The sequence below is a fragment of the Nicotiana tomentosiformis genome, chromosome 2, assembly GCF_000390325.3.
Source record: "Nicotiana tomentosiformis chromosome 2, ASM39032v3, whole genome shotgun sequence".
Lineage (NCBI taxonomy): Eukaryota > Viridiplantae > Streptophyta > Magnoliopsida > Solanales > Solanaceae > Nicotiana > Nicotiana tomentosiformis.
The window spans coordinates 65,527,694-65,548,785 of record NC_090813.1 but is presented as its reverse complement, the minus strand read 5'-3'; the positions used below and the strand labels follow the sequence as shown (position 1 = coordinate 65,548,785).

At 35.9% G+C, this 21,092-nt stretch overlaps 2 protein-coding genes across 3 annotated transcripts; one reads left to right on the top strand and one right to left on the bottom strand.

Moving 5' to 3' along the window:
• Positions 1 to 1,575: 1,575 nt before the first annotated feature.
• Positions 1,576 to 3,340, top strand: LOC104091848 (probable WRKY transcription factor 65). 2 transcript variants are annotated; one of them, XM_009597282.3, is made up of 3 exons: positions 1,576 to 1,906; positions 2,128 to 2,274; positions 2,396 to 3,340. In XM_009597282.3, exons 1-3 carry the CDS (start codon positions 1,764 to 1,766, stop codon positions 3,012 to 3,014), a joined length of 909 nt encoding a protein of 302 aa, XP_009595577.1. In that variant the 5' UTR covers positions 1,576 to 1,763; the 3' UTR covers positions 3,015 to 3,340. The 2 variants fall into 2 exon arrangements, with proteins under 2 accessions (XP_009595577.1, XP_009595576.1); XM_009597281.3 differs by having other exon boundaries at positions 1,578 to 1,906; positions 2,125 to 2,274.
• A 3,527-nt stretch (positions 3,341 to 6,867) lies between these two features.
• On the bottom strand, positions 6,868 to 11,967 carry LOC104091849 (ras-related protein RABA1d). The gene is made up of 2 exons (XM_009597283.4): positions 11,576 to 11,967; positions 6,868 to 7,670 (listed from the first exon to the last, which is right to left on the bottom strand). Exons 1-2 carry the CDS (start codon positions 11,794 to 11,796, stop codon positions 7,238 to 7,240), a joined length of 654 nt encoding a protein of 217 aa, XP_009595578.1. The 5' UTR covers positions 11,797 to 11,967; the 3' UTR covers positions 6,868 to 7,237.
• Between the last annotated feature and the right edge of the window lie 9,125 nt (positions 11,968 to 21,092).

Below are 21,092 nucleotides of genomic sequence, written 5' to 3'. Positions count from 1 at the left end.
ACTTTTTTCTTTAATTAATTTTTTTGTCAAACATATTTTTAATAACATTTATGCAATTTTTAAAAATATCTATATTATATTAATAAATGGTATACGCGCAACGCACGTACGGAGAGACTAGTATAAATTAAATACACAAGCCTTTAACAAGATCTTAGTCCTTAGCGGATTCGGCTCAAGTGCAAATTCTGCTTGGCGAATCAGCTAACAGATCGACTTCATTTTACATATCGTTAGACGTTGTTATTATTAAGGAATGTAGTGGGATGATGAGTTTTATTTATCCTTAATCAGTAATCTCGGAGAATAGATCAACCACTGATAGCTAGAAAATACTTCTTTTTAATAGGCCCTACACGATGCAATCCTATTAATCTGACCAATAGGTACGCTTAAACCATTTTTTTAAAGTTGTTTACCCGAAAAACGGATAGAGGTGAATTTGTACGTAGTTTTAAGGGTATGTGGTATAACTTGACACAAATCGTAAGAGTAAATAGAAATATCGAATACTGACTCTAGAGAATGAAAAATAAGCAAAGTTGAAAAGAGGATGATTTATGGATTAAGCAAGATGAATCAATCTATGAAGCTAAAAAGGACAATTCTTCAATATGGGAATGTATGATATATGAGTTACAATGTATATCAAAACTTGCCCGTTTACAGAAATATAGTCATCCCTCTTATAGTGGAGGGATCCTACTTTAGATATAATTAAAAATACATAGTGGGAAACCCATGATAAATCAGTTTTTCCTTAATTCCCGTCGAGATTCTCTCCCTTAGTGCGGTTGTAACGGCTCTTGTCTATGAGCTCAATCTTGACCGGACTCGGTATTTATCGGTTTTCAGGTTTAGAGCTCGATGTGGGTTCGAGCTCGATGTTGACTCGGGGTCTAGTATCGGGGCAGTATTGGTTGGCCTCTGGCCCTTAAGCTCGATTCCATCACTTCTCATCATAGTTCGATTTGGACATGAGCACGAATATGACTTCGAACTCGGTATTTGACCTGTCCCTGAAACTCGAATCTCGTTTGTGCCTTCTTCAGATCTCATCTCGATATTATAAAAACTTTCGTCGGTCTATTATGTTCCTATATCGATTAGTCGTACGAAGGTCGAAATCAGTTTCGACTGTATACAAAAGTAGGTCGCATTATGCATTTCGGAACATGCATGTGAACCCAACGAGGCTTTGTTAAAGCCTAAAGGTATCAAAATCTACATATAATTGGTGCAATTCTAAGCTTAAACGGACTTTCTCTTCCCCTTTTCTTTTCCTTGGTGTCGATGCTAATATCAACAGGGTTTTTTCGTTGTTTGGTGTCAATGCTTAATCAACAAAGTGTACAAGTCATTTTAAGTGAAAAATAAAAAGGAAAATAAAAACACGGTATGAGGACTAAGTTATGAAAATTTAGACATCTAGCCATTAGCTAGCCATATAGTCCAAAATTGATGGCGCCCATAAATAAATAAATAGGATTAGAATAACGATAAAACAAACGTTAAGGTCGTTTTCAAATTGTAATATTATAATTGGCCTTTGGATTAGTTTCACATTTGCTTGCACGTCCTCTATAAACAATTACCTCTACCCCATCTCTCCCTTTTTATACTATTCGCTTCTCTTCCTCCATTTTCTTGTTCCCATGAAATCTCTCTCTTATCTTCCATAAATATCAACAGCTTCTGTATATAAATTACAAAACTTTGGACCAAAAGAGACAAAAAAAAAAGTACTTCAATTCAATATAGCCATGGATGGAAGATTCAATAATATTTTTGTATCTCATGAGCAAGAAGATTCCGAGAATTCGCCGGAAAACAGCCTCGACTCGCCGCGTTCCGACATGTTCAATGATAATAAGATGATGACTTCTACTTCCTCCCCAAAAAGGAGGTCAGTCTCATATACCTTCTTTCTTTTTCTTTTTCTTTTTCTTTTTCCATAAATGTGTGATCCTAAAGGAGTTCTTCATTTTTGTTTTCTCTCTTTTACCTTACATTTTTTGGTGAAGAATATCACTCCAGCTTAAGAGATTTTAGTGTTATTTCAGTCATGTGCGTGCATGAGAAATATATGGTGCTCACAACATATTTAATTTCTTTGAATTGCAGCAGAAGATCCATACAAAAGAGAGTGGTATCAGTGCCAATTAAAGAAGTTGAAGGTACAAAGATGAAGGGTGAAATAAGCATGCCACCTTCTGATTCTTGGGCATGGAGGAAATATGGACAAAAGCCCATCAAAGGCTCTCCCTATCCTAGGTTAGTTATTTTATTGAATTTTCCTTTTAATTATTTTTGGTAATTTCACATAATTTGATAAACTTTAGGACTGAATTGTATGAAATATCTGAAATTGATTGAATATTTATGATAAATACAGGGGATATTATAGATGCAGTAGTTCAAAGGGATGTCCAGCAAGAAAACAAGTAGAAAGGAGCCGTGCAGACCCTAACATGTTGGTAGTGACGTATTCTTGCGAACATAACCACCCTTGGCCGGCTTCTAGGAATAATCAACACAACCAACGTACAACTACTACATCATGTATCAATAATGCAAAGACGAAGACGAAAACATTAGCATCACTAACAGCAACAACAACAATAATAACAACTACCAATATTGCAGTTTCAGACTTTGAGCGCAAAAAAGACACGAGCAATTTCGCAAGCCAATCGGAGCCAAATTCGGACGAAAACTTTACCAATCTTGGCGAATCATCTCTTATTAGTTGCAATGAATTTGGATGGTTTTCAGATTTTGAGTGTACTTCTACTACCATGCTAGAAAGTCCTATTTTAACAGAAGTCGAAGTTACTGATATTGACATGTCATCAACTTTAACAACAATGAGAGAAGAAGATGATTCACTTTTCGCCGATCTCGGAGAGTTGCCGGAATGTTCAAGGGTTTTTGGCCGTGGAATGATGGAAAGGGACGAGGAACGCCGGCGACATAGCTTGAGCTTGACATCTTGGTGTGGGACCTTGGGTTGAGATCGTTCAACACGTGTCACTTCTCTACATTTGTCTTTACTTGAGGAAAATATTTTTAACTCTTTTAATTCATTAGAAAATTGCGCGTCGTGCGCCATAAGATACCAAAGCAATTTGGTTTTGCTTTTTAATATTTTTAACTTTTTCTTAGATTTCAGTGTAGGTTTTGTAGTATAGTAAAATAAAAGTTCTCCAATTGAGAGGGCTTTGTCTCAATCTTATTGTAATTAGCATCATTGCCGGCCGTTTCATTTTCAATGGCTAAATTCCTCTCGATGCCTCTTTACTTTACTTTAAGTGAGAAGGAAGAGATATGCTATTGTTTATCTTGGGAATTTTGCCAATATTCGCGATCTACCTCTTTTCCTTTTTTTTTCTTCTTTTCTTTTATATTTCCACTATTACATTGGAGATCAACCAAAGGAAACGAAGAATAATTAAACTCGTACCTATTATGTGGGAGATACTTCCACTAATTAATTCCATTAAACTGTAAATTTTGGTGATAGCTATCTTAACCTAGCTCCCAGCAAAAATTAAGGCTAGATTTTTACTCAGTTTATATATATTAAACATTGGATATTGTATTATATCAAACTGGAAATCAGCGCTAGATTTTAATAGTTCATTGGATGTTTTCATAACTACAGAATAATATAGTAATTGGCAAAATTTTATATTCCTGTATCTAAAGAAAAAACGTATTATAGTCTGTTAATTTTGGATAATACACTTATTACAATGTCTGCGTCTAAAATGAATATCAAAAAAAATATCTTCTAGTCAGATCCTATTAAACCAACATGGCATCATGTGATATAACCTTTGCTTAAGCCTTACAAGCCGGTAGTCATTAACTTGTTATATAATTGTGGTTATGCAATAGAAAATAGAGGGTAAACATGTGATATATATAACAGTGAACAAGTATGTTTAGCATATCCTAGTTAATTTGGTTTAGCTATCCAATCCCTTGATCTGTTCTTACAAAGGAAACGAGAAAGCTAAGCTCGCAAAAAAAATTGAGTAGACCTTACCCAAACAATAGTTGAAAAACAACAGGAAGACAGAAACAAATTCAACAACCCTATTTATTATAGTAGTAGTTTCTTTTTTAGTTCCTTTATTGCAAGCAAAGTGTAGCACATCTCAATTCCCAAAGTCCATATATGCATTTAATTTTATTTGTAAACTTGCAAAATTGGACGAATTAATAATTTTTCATAAATTTGATGCGACTCACAATTACTCCTCCGATCCACTTTAAGTGATTTTTTTGGCTCTTGTCACATACATTAAGAAATTCACCTTTTAGCATTAATTAACAATGAAATTGACCATATTAACCTTAATTTGCTCATTGAAAATATAACAAAATACTCCTAGGCTTTTTAATGCAAGGACAACTTTGAAAAAAAGAAGTTAATTCCGATATTTAAAAAAATCAAATATTATAGATAAAAAAAACCAAAAAATCAGGAGTACAAACTTTACTAGCTGACTGCCCCAAAAGTCAAAATGAGCCAAAGTTTTGACCTTTTAAGCAACGATAGCTGTACACGGCTGAATAGGGGTTGTCCCACAATAATTTTGATTGGTTACATATAATTATGATCATCAAGCTCCTTGTATAATGGTAGTTGCACATGATTTCGAATCAAATTGCCTTATCTTAGCTAGCTAATACAGGAGTTATTAATTAAGCGTTAGTTAATCATGACTAAAACAAATAAAATATTGAGTAGGTGAAGAGGCTTAAATGAGGGACCCCAATTGCCCTTACATTATTTGTAAATAATTAGGATTTTAAAATTGTAGTAATTTATTGGTATTGGGTAGCGATTAGGGGTTTTATATTTGCTCTTTAAATATGTTATCAAGTTGTCTTATAGCTTTTAATGAACTTTTTGAGTGATACGTGTCCCCACATGTTGCACGTGCAAGTCATGGCGTCACATGAAAATATATAGTATTAACGTCATGAGATTAAGAATCTTTATCTGTTGCTTCTGCTATCTTATCTCTTGTTTATGATAAATTAACTTTCTCGAAAATGCCAAGTAGTATAAATTTATTTAAATGTATGACCTGAAGTGAAAGGTTGCTAAAAGTCGATCTGCACTTGATCTCCTTTTGTTTAGGCAGTCATATAAAGCTTTTGTTGAATCAAATTTGGTAAAAGGCCCTACCATAATTTGAATGATTTTAAACTTTATCCACCGTCAACATAAAAAAACATATTTAAAAAATTGAAAAAGGATCTTTACATAGATTAGCATATACTAGTAATTACATAGAGTATACACATATTATATACTCCCTCCTGTCCATGTTATGTTTTCCTTTTTCACGTCTCTCAAAAAAATACTAAATACAAAGATAATTTAACTAAATTGTCTTTATTTATTTTTTGATCTCAATTTAATACTATTCTTCATTTCACTGCATTAGTCTCTCTCTACATTTATTAGAGTATGGATAAAAGTAGGAAAAATAACAAATTTTATTTTGATTTTCTAAAATGACAAGTATTTTAGACCAATTATTTTTGTACGTACTTCGTTAAAAATGTATTTACACTAAGTATGTTTCGTAACTAAAGACAAGTGGAGGATAAAAAGTCGGTCAAATTACGTGTTGACATCATTAGAGTATAAGATTTAAAGTTGGCCTGGTATGCTAAGATCAAAATACCAATCCATAAGTCTCCGGTTATTAATCAAATTTGTTTACTATATTTCGACAATTATATGTTGATTTACTCTCCTATTAGAATATAGGTAGTGTCTAGTACTAGGTAGTAGGTATATTCTGCAACTAGTCATCTTTCTATACTTCAAAAGTAAGAAGTTGATTTTCGTTGTCCAATTTATCCCTTTCTTCATTTCTTTTCTTTTTTCCTAAATAATACTAGCATATTTGGTCAAACTTCTAAAATCAACTTATTTTGAAAAGTAATTTTCTCAAAAGTGCTTTTCAAAAGGGTACTTATGGTGAGAAACAGTTTGTGTCTAGCTAATTAATTTGAAAAGTACTTTTGAGCATAAATTAAAGTTTGACCAAGCTTTTAAAAAGTGTCAAGTGTATTTTTTCAGAAGTCCTTTTCAAAAAGCACTTTTGAGAAGAAACTATATTTTTTCGCTTCTCAAAAACTGTTTCTACTTCTACTCAAAAACACATTTTTCTTTCTAAAAACATGACCAAATATCTTAACTTTAGAAAAAAAAATATTTTTGGCCCAAAAAGAAAATACTTTTGGCAAAAAAAAAAAAAAAAAAGCACTTTTGACCAAACAGACTATAATACATTGGAGTTGGATTCAGCTAAAATGACATTGACACTATATGCACAGATTGTTCATAGAGACATCCTCCCAAAATTTGATTAGGGTCTTATGTCTAATCTGATCTGATTGCGACAAGTAATAAGTTGCCTTCGAATTTCTAAACTAATAAATTGTTTTTCAAACGATTTCGCTTATGTTACAAATAACTAATGATACCTATAGCTAGATGCACTAGAAAAATATATTTTTAAAATTTTCGAGTCAGATTAATAGCTCAAATCAATTGGTATACCTGCATTGGACTCACCAAAAGGAATCCATGAATCAAAGAAAGAAACTTTGTCAAGAAAGTTTCCCTTTACAAGGTTGAAAGATTATGTTGTTCCTCATCCTAAGGGTAAAGTGAATTCTACCCCGCATAATAGAAGTATTTGGCATGTTAGTTCGTTAAATTTTTGAAAGTGGCTCCTAACTAAAAAAAATTATGATCAGTGTATAATACGTATATCTAATGTAAAAAAAAAAAAAAGGAGTATTATTTGCGTCTCTTTGAACTATGACAAGAAGTTTGTTATGAAATAAGTACTATCAAAATAGTGAAGATAGTTACGATATGCCCATCTCCTACAAAATCCACCTCTAGTCTTAAAACTGCTCTTCATCACAAGCACTCGAGTGCCAACAGCATAGCAAATACAAGATATCTAGAATTCAAGTAACTGAAAAGAGAGAAAGAATGATTCAGTAAGTTAAAGCCATAACAGGTCTACACAAGTGTTCCATTGGACAAGGTTCTCTAACATTGACATTCCTTAGTACCAACCAAATGAAACCGATTAAAAGGCAGCTCTTGTGAAGCATAACCGCAGCAAAGGTAGTCTTGAAAATTTTACACTATCAGTGTACCTAGAACCGGACACAGCAGCACAGATTACCTCTAGGTTGAACAGCAACCAGTTTTCTTGACATCAGATACTTCTTTACCTATATCGATCTTTTCTCCTTGGGAAGGGACGTTTGCGCTTCCATTCTCACCATTCTCCATCGCCTTTCTGCTAACAACATGGTAGATTTGAGTGAGAACTTCAGCAAATGCATTATCAACATTTGTAGCTTCGAGGGCAGAAGTTTCCATGAAGTAGAGGGATTCTTTTTCCGCAAAAGACTTTCCGTCTTCAGTCGACACTGCTACCAGATGTCGCAGATCAGATTTGTTTCCGACGAGCATGACGACAATGTTGGGATCTGTATGATCTCTCAACTCCTTAAGCCACCTCTCAACATTCTCAAATGTGGAATGTCGAGTGACATCATACACAAGCAAAGCACCTACAGCACCTCTGTAGTAGGCACTGGTGATGGCGCGGTACCTACAGAACAGAGAAATACAATCGTTACAATTTCTGTAAGCGTTAAAGAAACATTGTCAGATAATGTAGAAGACAAATTTAGCTTATTCTAAGTTACTAACAAGGAAAAGCTTATCAGTAAACATGTAATGATATCACTTGGAACGGTCATCACATTATGCAACTATTGATGACAACATGAGAAATCTAGTGCCGTATTTATTTCCTGGACTTTTCTCGAGGCATCAGATGATAAGTTGAGTACAGTCTCCGGAATTTTCTCAGTGGTATCGGATAATAAGTTGAGCACAAGCTCATATAGTTTCTAACCCTAACATATCCAGTATAAAGACAAAAAGCTGCATCCCATACCCCTTCTCGCCACACTCCTTGCCCCAATAAAAGATAAAGAAAAATGGAACACGATAGACTGCTTTACATTCAAAAATGGTTCTAGAACAAAGTATTATTGAGCAAAGTACATATCGATCTCTAATGACGACTGGTAGATAGCCCTATAACAAACAAAATCGAAGGTTTCCTTATAATATTAGAGAATTTGGGTGGAGAGGGAGGGAGGGAGGGAGGGGATGGAGAATTGGGTGCATAGGGCATGTAGCAGGATGGAGAAACGAAAAAATTAAGCTCAAGCAACATTAATAATGAATTTAAAAAATTAAACATAATACTCCCTTTGTCCACTTTAAAGAGTTCAACTTGTTAACTTATAAATTAAACTAGTAATAACAGTGGAGGAAGAACATCATATTAATGATTGAAAAGTTAGTTTGATACAGAAAAGATCACATAAATTTAGGATCTGAATAGTTTATGAATTTGAACTATTAAAAGTGGTTAAAAGTGCACAACTGACTGACAACCTGTGTTACTTGGATCCTTTACATACATAAAATCGGTACTAGATAGTATAGTTATTTGCAACTTTAGTGACAATAACGATAGTGTTCAAAGCTGAAAGGTGGCTTTCAGTTTCACGGGGTTAGCTCTTGAGAGGCAGACAATGAAAAGATGAGAAGAAAAAGCCGAAAGTACTTAGCAATGTTCCCTTCTCATTTTAGGTTAGGTCAAACTACTGATCATGACATCCACATTGCTATTTGTTTGACTGGTAGAAGAGTATAACTAACATTCACTCAACCAACCATGCCTCTGGTAAGAAATGAAACCACGAAGAAGAAATTAGAACAGATCAAAAACTTAAAATTACATTTCACTTTCTCCATATCTTTTGTGATTGTAGTTATCAGGTTATCCATTACATACTGAAAGAAAAGTCGAAAAAGTACAAGATAGTCAGACTATCTGCTCATCATCCAAACACATAAGGATGTAGTTGTCCTGCATATGATACTTCAACCACCAAATGTATGATGCCACCACAACATCTACCAAGGTTTCAACCCCCACTAAAGTAGAAAATTGACTATGTCAAAGCTGATATGACACAAACAAATCAGTTTTGGAGACAATCCTTCGAAACGATATCTCTGTTTTAGCACCTTAATTGTTCTTTATTAGAGAATATTTTATGGTGGCTAAAAGGAAATGTGAGGTCATAGGACATGGACTATGCAGGGCAGAAGATGAGGAGGATCGACCAAGATTAAAGTATCAAGTAAAGCTAACCCACTATGCCTTTTCGGCACAATCTGGAATGAGAGGTATCATTAAATTTCTAGATGAGTTAGGGGAAAGAGTGAATGTTGTCAGAGGTCAAAATACCTGCATAACAGAATTCCCCCACTTTTAGCCTAGGGTAGTAAAGATTAACTCAACTGTCTTGACTTTGACATGATTTTTCTTTTCTAATGAACAAAACTTTTGAGAAGTTGATTCAAAGGATACATTGCACATGATAAAAACATAATTATACCCAAGCAAAATAGTTCTTAATGTATATATTGGCACAGTGCACCTCTCTCCTATTTGGCTACCTAACGGTAGATAAACCCACAAGAACTTGTTCCAGAAAATTTTCAAAACATTATTTACCGAACATTCCAATGCATGATAATAAATTAGTAGTGGAAAATTGACTTTAGAGCTACTTGAAGTATTATTTTTTCCTCCTTTCTGGAAAAATTGTTCCATTGATGGCAAAAATAGGCCTCTCTACTCCTTCGGGGGAGGGGTAAGGTCTACGTACACACTACCCTCCCCAGACCCCATTAGTGGGATTTTACTGGGTTGTTGTTGTTGTTGTTGATGGCAAAAATAGGAATAAATTCCCATATACAAGATCAACAAAATTCAGCAATCAGAACTTCTATTTTTCAGGGAAATAAAGATTCAACTTCCGTGGAGGTGGTTCTGACCCACACTTCATGTTGAAATTTAACCATCTATTATGGAGACAAATTTGTATTTTTAACTTCCATTACTAATGGCAAAAACATAAACAATGCATGCCCCAAGACACACCAAGCATATGGCACCCTATATGACTCACTTTAAATCATTTAACTACTTTCAGATAAAATAAAAATGTAATTAAGCGCCTATAGAACTTGTTACCACACACTTTCAACATCCCAATCCAGCATGCTGCTGCACAAACTTTGCCAAACATTGCTTAGCTTCCTAGAAACTAAACTTTTACATTTTCAATGCTAGTCACTACCAAGCAGCTTTCTGCACAGCTCTAATATCAACACAACCGTCAGCTGCATTCTTTGTTCCGTTGCCTCATCTATTCATGTGTTACTTAATAAACTAGTGTCTGCATCACTTTACAAATTTTCAGTGTGAATTTGGATATCAGCTCTTTGGTTTTTAAAAAAAAAAGTAAAACTTACATATTCACAGATATACGAGAAGTACTATAAATCACTTTTTTATATTAAACTGTAGAAAATGTTTGAAAAAACATAGTCAAAGAAAATAACAGTTTGACCATGTAAGCATAATGGTAATGGGACTGAGAGATTAACACTTTCATCTTCCCATAGAACACTACTGTAAAACATGGCTTGGCAACTGGTCTACTTATACTCAACCTGTTTGCTATTACCAATACAGAAACTACAATTTAAACCAAAATTAATAGCATGACACAATCATCCATGCCTATAGTGAAACTCATCTATAGAAGATAATCAGCTATTACTACCTTCCCTAAAAATTATATATTTTTGAACTTGCTCTACGAAGATATCAAGTCATAAACATCCTATGATTGCAATGCAAGAGCGCAAGCACTGCACTGCAGTTTAATTTGATGCCAACTATGTATGAATGAGCTCACAGAATGAAGAGAAATTTGAAGACAAATCCAGAAGCAAAAAAGTTTGCACAATTTGCAAGTGCATTAAAGTGTAGCATAGAAGAAATTATCACAAAGGTGATAAATTTGACGCTTCCTTTTTGGGTAATAGTCACTGTGGTCCAACAATTGCGTGTACATAGACATTTTACCTTAGAAAGTCAATTGTGTCTAAAACTACAATCAGAAAGCAATAAGTGGGAGTACATCCAATGAATCTAGGGAAGATCTACCTCCAATGTCCAATAGTATCCATCACAAGAATTTAGAAACTCAAATCTAAAGCAAACATTAAAATACAAAAGCACCCCACCACCCCAGATCAAGAATCCAATACCCACTAGATCTATTAGAAACTACATCTTAACTTAATTCCTACATGTAATCCAGTAAAACACCAAAAAGCTAGCATATAAAACTCACATCTTGCAAACCAATCACCAAAAGCACATTCTTGAACATAACTTCCAACAAAATTCAGATCAGGGCTTTGCAATTCTTGAACATAAACCACATGTCTTTCCCAAATCTAAATATAAATACTCACTAGAAATGCCCAAAATACATCAGATCAGAGAAGAATTCAATGCAAGGCACTAAGAAAAGATGCTCAAATCAAGGAAAAAAGAATCGAAAATGGTACCTTTCTTGGCCAGCAGTGTCCCAAATTTGAGCCTTGATGACTTTAGTATCAACAGTTAAGCTTTTGGTAGCAAACTCAACGCCGATAGTAGACTTCGACTCAAGGCTAAACTCATTCCTTGTGAATCTTGAAAGCAAGTTGGACTTGCCCACACCTGAATCACCTATCAATACCACCTTGAATAGGTAGTCATAATCATCTTCAGCTCTGTACCCACCCATTACTTACTCTCAAAATGCGAATGTCTCAAACCACTGTAAACTTTAGTATCCTGCACAATAAATCTTTCTTCTTTTTTTTTTTTTAAATTAGCAGTGTAATTTTTTTACCCTTCTGTTGGAGAAGGAAATTGGGGAGACGTATGTCTATTAAGCTCTGGATTCCAAATCCACAGAGCAAATATAGGAAAGGGGAACTTTTTTGAAAGGGGGAACTTTGAAAAGACATAAGAGCCCCTTTAGACTGTGGAGATGTCGGTCATGTTGTTGGCCATTTCCGGTAATTTTAGCTAAGATAGGGGGATAGTTTTGTCTTTTAAGGACATTGATGTGATTATGACTCCCACATTTTATGGAGTGTACTAAACATGTTTGAAAATTGAAACTAAAAAAGAAGGTAAATTTTTGTCGTTTAAAATTTTCAACATTTAATTGATAGAAGATTAGAAGTAATTAACATTAAGAGAACTTTTTGTAACGGAAGAAAAGTATATTTTGCACCTACATCCCTCAATTTTTTGAATACCACTTAAGTTTTAAAAGGTTAATGTACGGTTTTATACCAAAAAAAAGTAAAGAGAAAAATGCTTAAGAAAAAGAAAAGTCGCATAAATAGCCGGTCAGATTCAATGTTTACTTTTTCTAGTCGGTAAACACAGATTATACATTAATTATTTGATTATATAATTATATATATATATATATATATATATATAAATTACACATATATTATATATCAGCCGACTATTTTAGTTAAAAAGATTAGATAAACGGCTATTTGGGTTAATCCTTCAAAAGAAAAAACAGTTTAGGATTGGACTCAATTTGAAGCGCTTTAGAATTGAACTGTGCTCATTTCATGCCTGATTCAATTTATTTCTTTTAAAGTAATGATAAACTTATAAGATGACAAGTCGATAGCAAGTCTGCAAGTGAAACATTGAGAGAAAACTCAAATCACAGGATGGTATAGCTTAGATTGGCTTGTTTTGCTATATAATAAGTCAAGCATATGGATTAGCTATATTTGGATTAAAATCTAGATTGCCTAGTTCCTGGTAATTAATTTTCAACACTTTAAGTCTAAGTTAAAACCTCAATGATGAAACCAACTTTTAAGAACTCAAGTGCAATTACAAACTTGCCAAATCGACATTTTTGGGCTATCAGAATGAGCTTTAAGTTCGATTTTGGCGGGCTTCATTGCAGAAATGCTCAATTCCAATTTCAATTCGGCTCGATTTGTAAAATACCGAGCGGCCTAATGTGTAATTTTCCTTTATTTAATCGAGACCAATCGAATAGGAGTAGGCCGACTTTTATCCTTTCAATTGTTTTACTTTTACATGACCTTCACTGTTGTATTTTGTATTTTTTTTTCACCGTTGTATTTAGTATAATACGCCGTGATATATGTTTAAAGAAGGATTTTGCAAGTCTACTACATGTAGGCCAATAGGGTACACAATTTTTATTTATTCAAAATACCTTTATCACTTACATAATTTATTGATACCTTTTGGACAATGATGTCTTAAGGTTATTGGAAGTTACTCTGATAAATAAAAATATATATCCCTAATAATTGCACATAATGATTTTTTAACTCTAAATACAAATAAGATATAGCTTTATGGCCGAGATTTTTGTGGAATCCAAAGATGACTAATATGAGAAAATATGGTTTCACTTCCTTAATTATTACACACATCAATTATTGTGGTACCTCATTCGAATTTAATATGATTGTAATGATTTTAATATGTTGGTATGTTGAGCAAAGGATTTCATACAATGATTTGTCTCCGCAAGAAAACTAGGCATAAAGCTCTTTTTGTCAATCAAAATTCTTTAGATGGAGACTAGTGCAAATGACACAAATAAGATTATTTGGTGTCACTATCTAAATTTTGGCTCCGGTAAGAAAATAGTTTTTAATTCGAATTTTGAAACATGTTGGTTAGAAATTATTGGGCAAGTCTTATGGTAATTCATTAGAATCCTAAGGGTTGCTATAATTTTGCAAGCTATGATAACCATCACAAAATTCTATGGTTGCCATACTCTTGCAAGGTATGATTATTGTCAAGATTCTTGATGTTTTAAAATGTTTATGATAGACACTAATGGTCCACCAAACTTATATAAAGAATCAGGTTCTCTATTAGTTCCCACATAACAACTCACACAGCTATAAGTAAATAACACAATAGAGTTTTACGTGGAAAACTCCCAGCTCACGGGATTAAAAACCACAACCTACCCTTGTAGGATTTCAACTTCACTACTGAGCAAACATCAGATTACAAACTATTGTAACCTAGGAATTAACCTCTTAATCCCTCAATAACTTGTAACAACTCTATTACAGGCCCATTTGTAATAACTCTATTACAAAGCTTACAACTCGACTAGCTCTAGCCAAGACACAAACACATGGTTTATCAAAGGTTTCCTACACAATGCTTCTAACTAAGCTAAGTAGGAATTACAAGTAAATCACGTTGACAAAGATGCTACACAACTAAGGACATATGATGACTCAATGTAGGAAACGGGTCCTTCGTTATGTTGCTCTTTGTTCTTGACGCCTTGAATGTCACTTGCGGGTTGGCAATATACTTGAGAGAGAGCTTGATGAATTTTAGAGTGTGCAAGTATGTTGTTTTTACTTTGCTTCATGTTAATATTACATAAGTGACATCACTTGAATGATGCAAGCATGTTTGGTACAAAGGCATTCCTCATAAAGTGATTGCTCCATTGTTTGCACTGTTGTGTGTGTGCAGAGGAACAATTGCAATCACTTTACAGCTGTGGGGAGTTGACTGGTACTGTCAGCAAGGGAACTGATGTCGATTTGTTCCCTCTGTTATTTCTTGGACTCTGAATGTTGGAACATGTCCCAGACTTGAGACTGTTGATCTTTGAGTACTCAGAGGATGTGGAACAAGTTCCCCATCTGGTTCTCAACAATGTTTGTTAAATCATCAAAACATAGCAAGACACATAACTTATCAATTTTTCCCTTTTTGATGATGACAAACTTGTAATTGAAATTCCCCCCGAGACTGTGCTTGTTCCACCTCTTGTTTCCCCTCAAATAATTTTCTCCCTTTAGACATCATAAAAAGATTAGTGACAAGCAATAAGCAAAAAGAAGTCTAGCCTGATTAACTCATGCCACTTGTGTGTACACAAACATGACTAAAAACAGAGCAAGAAAGAAGACAAGATAAACATAGCAAAAGGACGGGATATTCATTAATTTTGAAAATAAACAGGGAGCAGTTCCATTTATTGCATAATCATTCCACAAAATAAAAACAGCAAAAAAGAAAAGAGTACCAACCACTAAACATATCCAACTTCAGAATACCAAAACATAAAGATACTAGAACTTGACACTGGGAAGGAAATGGTTTTAAGGAGCACTAGAAGGGGGAGGCAACAATGAAGAGGCAAGAGTTCTAAGGAGGATACCCATTCGAGCATTATGAGACCCTTGCTCAATGAGTAACCTTTCCTTCAGGTCCTCGACCTGTTTCCTGAGATCATCATTCTCATTGGTCAGACGGGAAACCTCTGCGCTTTGTGAGCTGCTGGAACATGGTGCCTCCTAGGCCTGACTAATATGTCCCTCAAGGATAACATTCCTTACCTTCAACTTCCTTATCTCTTCATTGGCAGTAATCTGAGCTTCAATTAGTTGAGAGATAGTGGAATTTCTGCCAACCTCTCATTTCTTATCGATGCACTCACACTCTTCTAAGGTGATTTGGAGAAGCTCTGCTTGCGAGTACCCACCGTAGCCTTTCCCAAAGGGACTTTGAAGAACTTAAAAACTTTGGTGATTAGAAACCCGTAGGGCAGACCATGATTACCATCTTTGAAATATGCCACTTTCTTCATGTGCTCAATCATGATACCCGACAAATTAATAGTGTAATAAGCATCCAATGCTTCCATGAGGAACAAGTCTGCTCGAAATGTAATAGAACTCCTTTCTGCACGAGGGAGAAACACCTTGTTCACCATCTCAAATAACAGCTGATACACTGGAAGGAGGGACTTCTTGTGTACTCGTTCCCCCTGTTGCACTGCATCATCCTTCAAAATGGCATTTATGAAGTTTGACGAACAAGTCCCCTCAATGGAGGATATTTCGTCAGTAGGCATACCCAAGATGGTTCCCAACACAGCTTCGTCCAATACAAAATCAACCCCATTCACTTTCATGCAGATGTTGTCATCCTCGACTGTGAAAAGATCAGCATAAAAACTGCGCACTTCGGCCTCATATACTTTAGGACTCTCATTTGTGAACAAAGGTGTCCACTATTGAAAGTTACAGATATCAACCAGTTGGCGCATTCCTGGTATGTCAAGAATATTAGGGGCAAATGTTCTGCCCCATATCACTTTCTGATTTCTCAGATTTTTCCTTCATTAATTCTTGGCCACCCCCACTTGGTGTAGTCATTGTGTTAACCACACTTTGTTGTGCCTCAGAACTCTCTTCTAAACGCAGACTGGAAACTTTCTGATTTTTTTTCTCCCTCAGCCATTTTTTTTGGCGAGGTAGAGGGAGAGGTCGTAGCCACAAACCTCTTAGGATTCGAAATTTTGCGACTCCGATGAGAACCAGAACTTGATTGGGGTGGAGAAGAAGTAGTGGGTGGTTAGGAATCTTGCTTAGGGTTTGGACTGGGTGGCGTAAGGTACTTAGACTCTGTCACTGTTGCTTCAAGAGATGAAGATACAGTGGTGATGACATTGGGGACATTTGAGGCTTCGAGATTCTCAGACATTATAGTATAATGAGAGTTTATGAAAGAAGAGAGTGTTTGGTTGTTGAGAGAAAAAAGGAAATATTGGCTTTTGATGTGAACAGTTGTGAGAGTGACAAAGTTTGGGTTTATTAAAAGGGGGTGAGGGACCGGTTGGGAACGGGTCTTGATTTTCTAGGTAGACGGGTCGTTTTGTAACGGGTAGGACGCTTGGGTTCCAAAGAAAAGAAGCTGACAATTTAATGACGTGGCACTTTTTTTAGCCGTTTAAAATGTTGTGCATGAGAGTACAAAGGAACTACTAACATGTGTTCCCTTTAGATATCTCAGGATTCTCTTGGCAGCCTTCATATGAGATTCCTTTGGATTTGATTGAAACCTGGCACATAGTCCCACACTGAAAATGATATCTGGTCTGCTTGTTGTAAGATACAAGATTGACCCAATGATGCCTCTGTACATGGTCTCGTTCACAGAGGAACCAGGTTCATCCATGTCCAGTCGAGTGGCAGTGGCAATAGGAGTGTCAATGACTTTTGAGCTTTTCATTTCAAATCTCTTCAGAAGCTCTTTGATGTACTTCTGTTGACTTATCATTGTGCCCTTAGGAGTTTGCATGACCTGCAGTCCTAAGAAGAAATTCAATTCCCCCATCATGCTCATTTCAAACTCACTTCCCATGAGCTTTGCAAACTCCTCACACAGAGAATCACTTGTTGCACCAAAGATGATGTCGTCAACATAAACTTGCACAATGAGCAGGTTCCTCCCCCGTTTCTTCAGAAATAAGGTGTTGTCAATTTTTCCTCTTGTAAAACCATTTTTAGGAGAAATTTGGACAACCTTTCATACCATGCGCGAGGAGCCTGCTTCAGCCCATATAAGGCCTTGTCGAGTTTGAAAATATGCTCAGGATGCTCATGACAATCGAAGTCAGGAGGTTGCTTGATGAAGACTTCTTCTTTTAGAAAGCCATTCAGAAATGCACTTTTGACATCCATTTGGAACAATTTGAATTCCATATGGGATGCAAATGCAATAAGGATTCTAATGGCCTCAATTCGAGCAACTGGGGAATAAGTTTCATCATAGTCAATCCATTCTTCTTGATTGTACCCTTGAACTACCAGCTTTGCCTTGTTCATTGTTATGTTCCCAAACTCATCAAGTTTGTTTCTGAATACCCATCTGGTTCCTATAACAGTTCTGTTAGCAGGTCGAGGAACCAGGTACCATACGTTGTTCCTCTCAAATTGATGGAGTTCATCATATATAGCAGTAATTCAGTCAGCATCTTTCAATGATTTCTTTATATTTTTTGGCTCAACTTGAGAGAGAAAGGCTGAGAAGGCAAGTGAGTTTCTCGACTTCGATCTAGTTTGAATCCCTGAGTCGAGAGGAGTGATCACATTTTGAAGAGGGTGTGAGCTTTTGTGCTTCCAGTTAGACACCTGAATCCATTGTGAAAGGGTCCAGGTACTTCTGAATGTGACCCATGGTTGATGTGAGTCCCACTTCTCAGCTCAGCATCTTGGGTTCCTTGCACAACATTAGTAACTTTATTCTCAGCTTCAGTTGTTGTGACCGAGGAACCAGGTTCCTCTATATCCGCTGGAGAGACCGCTGCATCATCATCATTTGATTCTTTGACGTAGCTCATCATGTCAGCCTTTCCATTTGCCATATCAATGACTTTACCAGGGACTGTTGACAGCTCTCCATCTTGATCAATCTTATCATGTGAATCTTTCCCATGTAGGTGGTGTGATTCATCAAAGATCACATGTATGTTTTCCTCAACACATTGAGTTCTTTTGTTGTAGACTTTGTATGTTTTGCTTTGTGATGAATAGCCCAGAAAGATTCCTTAATCACTTTTGGCATCAAATTTTCCAAGAGCTTCCTTACCATTGTTGAGGACAAAACATTTGCAGCCAAATGTTCTCAAATGTGTTAGCTTGGGTTTCCTTCCGTTCAACAGTTCATATGGACTCTTGTTTAGGGGGGACCTGATCATGCACATGTTCACCAAATATCATGCAGTGTTAAATGCTTCTGCCTAGAAGTTTTTAACAATGCCACTGTCAATCAGCATTGTCCTCGCCACGTCTTCAAGAGTCCTATTTTTTCTCTCCACAACATTGTTTTGTTGAGGTGTTCTTGGAGCTGAAAAATTATGACTTATGCCATTTTCAGCACAGAATTCTTCAAATTTTGCATTATCGAACTATGTGTCGTGATCAGATCTTATGCATGCAACATTGTGGCTCACCTTCACTTGGATCTTCTTAATGAAAGCAACAAACATTGGAAAAGTTTCATCCTTAGTTTTGAGGAATAAGGTCCAGATGAATCTAGAATAATCATCCACTATAACAAAAATGTACTTCTTTGCTCCTCTACTTGGAACCCTCATAGGTTCACACAGATCTATATGGAGGAGATTGAGTGGCCTTGAGGTCCTAACATCTTTTTTGGGCTTGAAAGAAGACTTGACTTGCTTTCCTTTTACACATGCATCACACACATTGTGGTCTTTGAAACTTGACATCATCAGGCCACGAACCAGGTCCTACCTAACCAGTTTGTTCAGCAATGTAAAGCTTGCATGACCCAATCTTTTGTGCCATAGTTCAGCATCATCATCAACAACACTCAAGCAAGTGAGATCCCCATTTTGCAGGGACTCAAAATCAGCAACATAAATGTTCCTGTATCTTTTTACCATCAGGACCACTTCACCAGTCACATAGTTTGTAACTGTGTAGACTTTTGACATAAATTCCACTTTATTTCCTTTGTCGCAGATTTGGGAAACACTCAGTAGACTTATGAAATGAAGAAGAAAAAGGATTGTGAGAGAAGAGAGCCCAAAAGGGAGAAGAACCTGGTCCTCAAGACAGACAACAATGAATCAAGTGGTGAGGATGTTGATATGGCTTACTTGACAAAGAGATTTCAGAAGATGGTCCGCAGAAATAGAGGTATTCCAAAGAATGGCATCTCCAGCAAGCCAAGAGGATATGACTTATGTCATAAGTGCGGGAAGCCAGGACATTTCATCAAGGATTGCCCCCTCCTTAAGCAAGACCAGTACAAGCACAACATAGACAAAACAGCCAAGAGGAACCCGGTTCCTGACAAAAGTTTTAAAAGAAAAGAAGTTGCCGACAATGTTGTGAAACAAGCTCTTGCTGCATGAGGAGACTCTTCCAACGAATCTGGAGAAGATGATGCACAAGGTGACATCTCCATGATGGCAGTCGAAAGTGAAGCAGTTAATTATGATTCTATCTTTGCCTTGATGGAAAAATCTGACGATGATGAAGATAATGATGATGATGAGGTAAACTTTCTAGACATTCAGGGAAATCTGAAGTCTTACTCCCAGAAAAAGCTCATATCCTTGGGAAATATTTTAATTGACACTTATCACAATCTTAAAAATGATAAAAATGCCTTAACTATAGAGTTACAAGAGGTAGAAAATGAGAGAGATGATTTAGTAGTTGTAGTGGCCGACCTAAAAGAACCCATCGAGAATCTAGTGAAAGAAAAAAATGTTCTAATTAAAAAGGCTGAAAACATAGAGAATGAGAGAGATGACTTGTTAGTAGTCATCATGGACCTAAAAGAAACAATAGAGTAATTAAAAAAGGGAAACAATTCTGGGACTGTCCAAAAGGGGAAGGAAGTTGCAAGTGAGGCACACATTAAGCTTGAAAATAAACTACAATCTGTGAAATCTAGTATGTGTGCTGAACTTGAAAGAAATAGACAACTTCAAGAAGATCTAGGCAAAGTTAAAAATGACCTTGAAAAATCTCTAAAATGGACCAGTTCCTCTGATACAATTGTTTCCATGTATACAAGCAATTGTGGGAACAGGCAGGGCATCGGGTTCTAAAGGAAAAAGACTCCCTACAATCCACATAGCAAGTATGTTACTGTCCCCGATAACTGGCTTTGCACTCACTGTGGCAACACTGGTCACTTTAAAGAAAACTATAAGGTTAGAATTCAGTCCCAACAGAAAACCAAGGTGTTTGTTGAAAAGGCAACTACTGCTAAGGAACCTGGTCCCTCCGTTAAAAATGTATACTGCATGCCTGGACAAAAAGAAATTTAATTTGATCATTTCCTCACTACAAGGAACCCAAACTTGTTTGGGTTTTTAAGTCTAATCCTTGATTCTCTTGTGCAGGGAGCAGTGAAAGGAACTAGCCAAAAATGATACATGGATAGTGGTTGTTCTAAGAACATGACTGGAAGCATCGATGATTTCGTTTCACTCAAAGCCTTGCAAGGAGGGAGTGTGTCCTTTGGCAATGGCAAAAAGGGATACATTCTGGGAGTAGGAAGAATTGGGAAGTCACTCACCACTCAATTGAAAATGTGTACTATGTGAACGGCTTGAAATTTAAATTACCAATGAGTTCATCAATGGTTAGCTTTTGTAGATCCTTTGCCTCCGTGATAGCATTTATTTTGCTTTCCCAGGAACCAGGT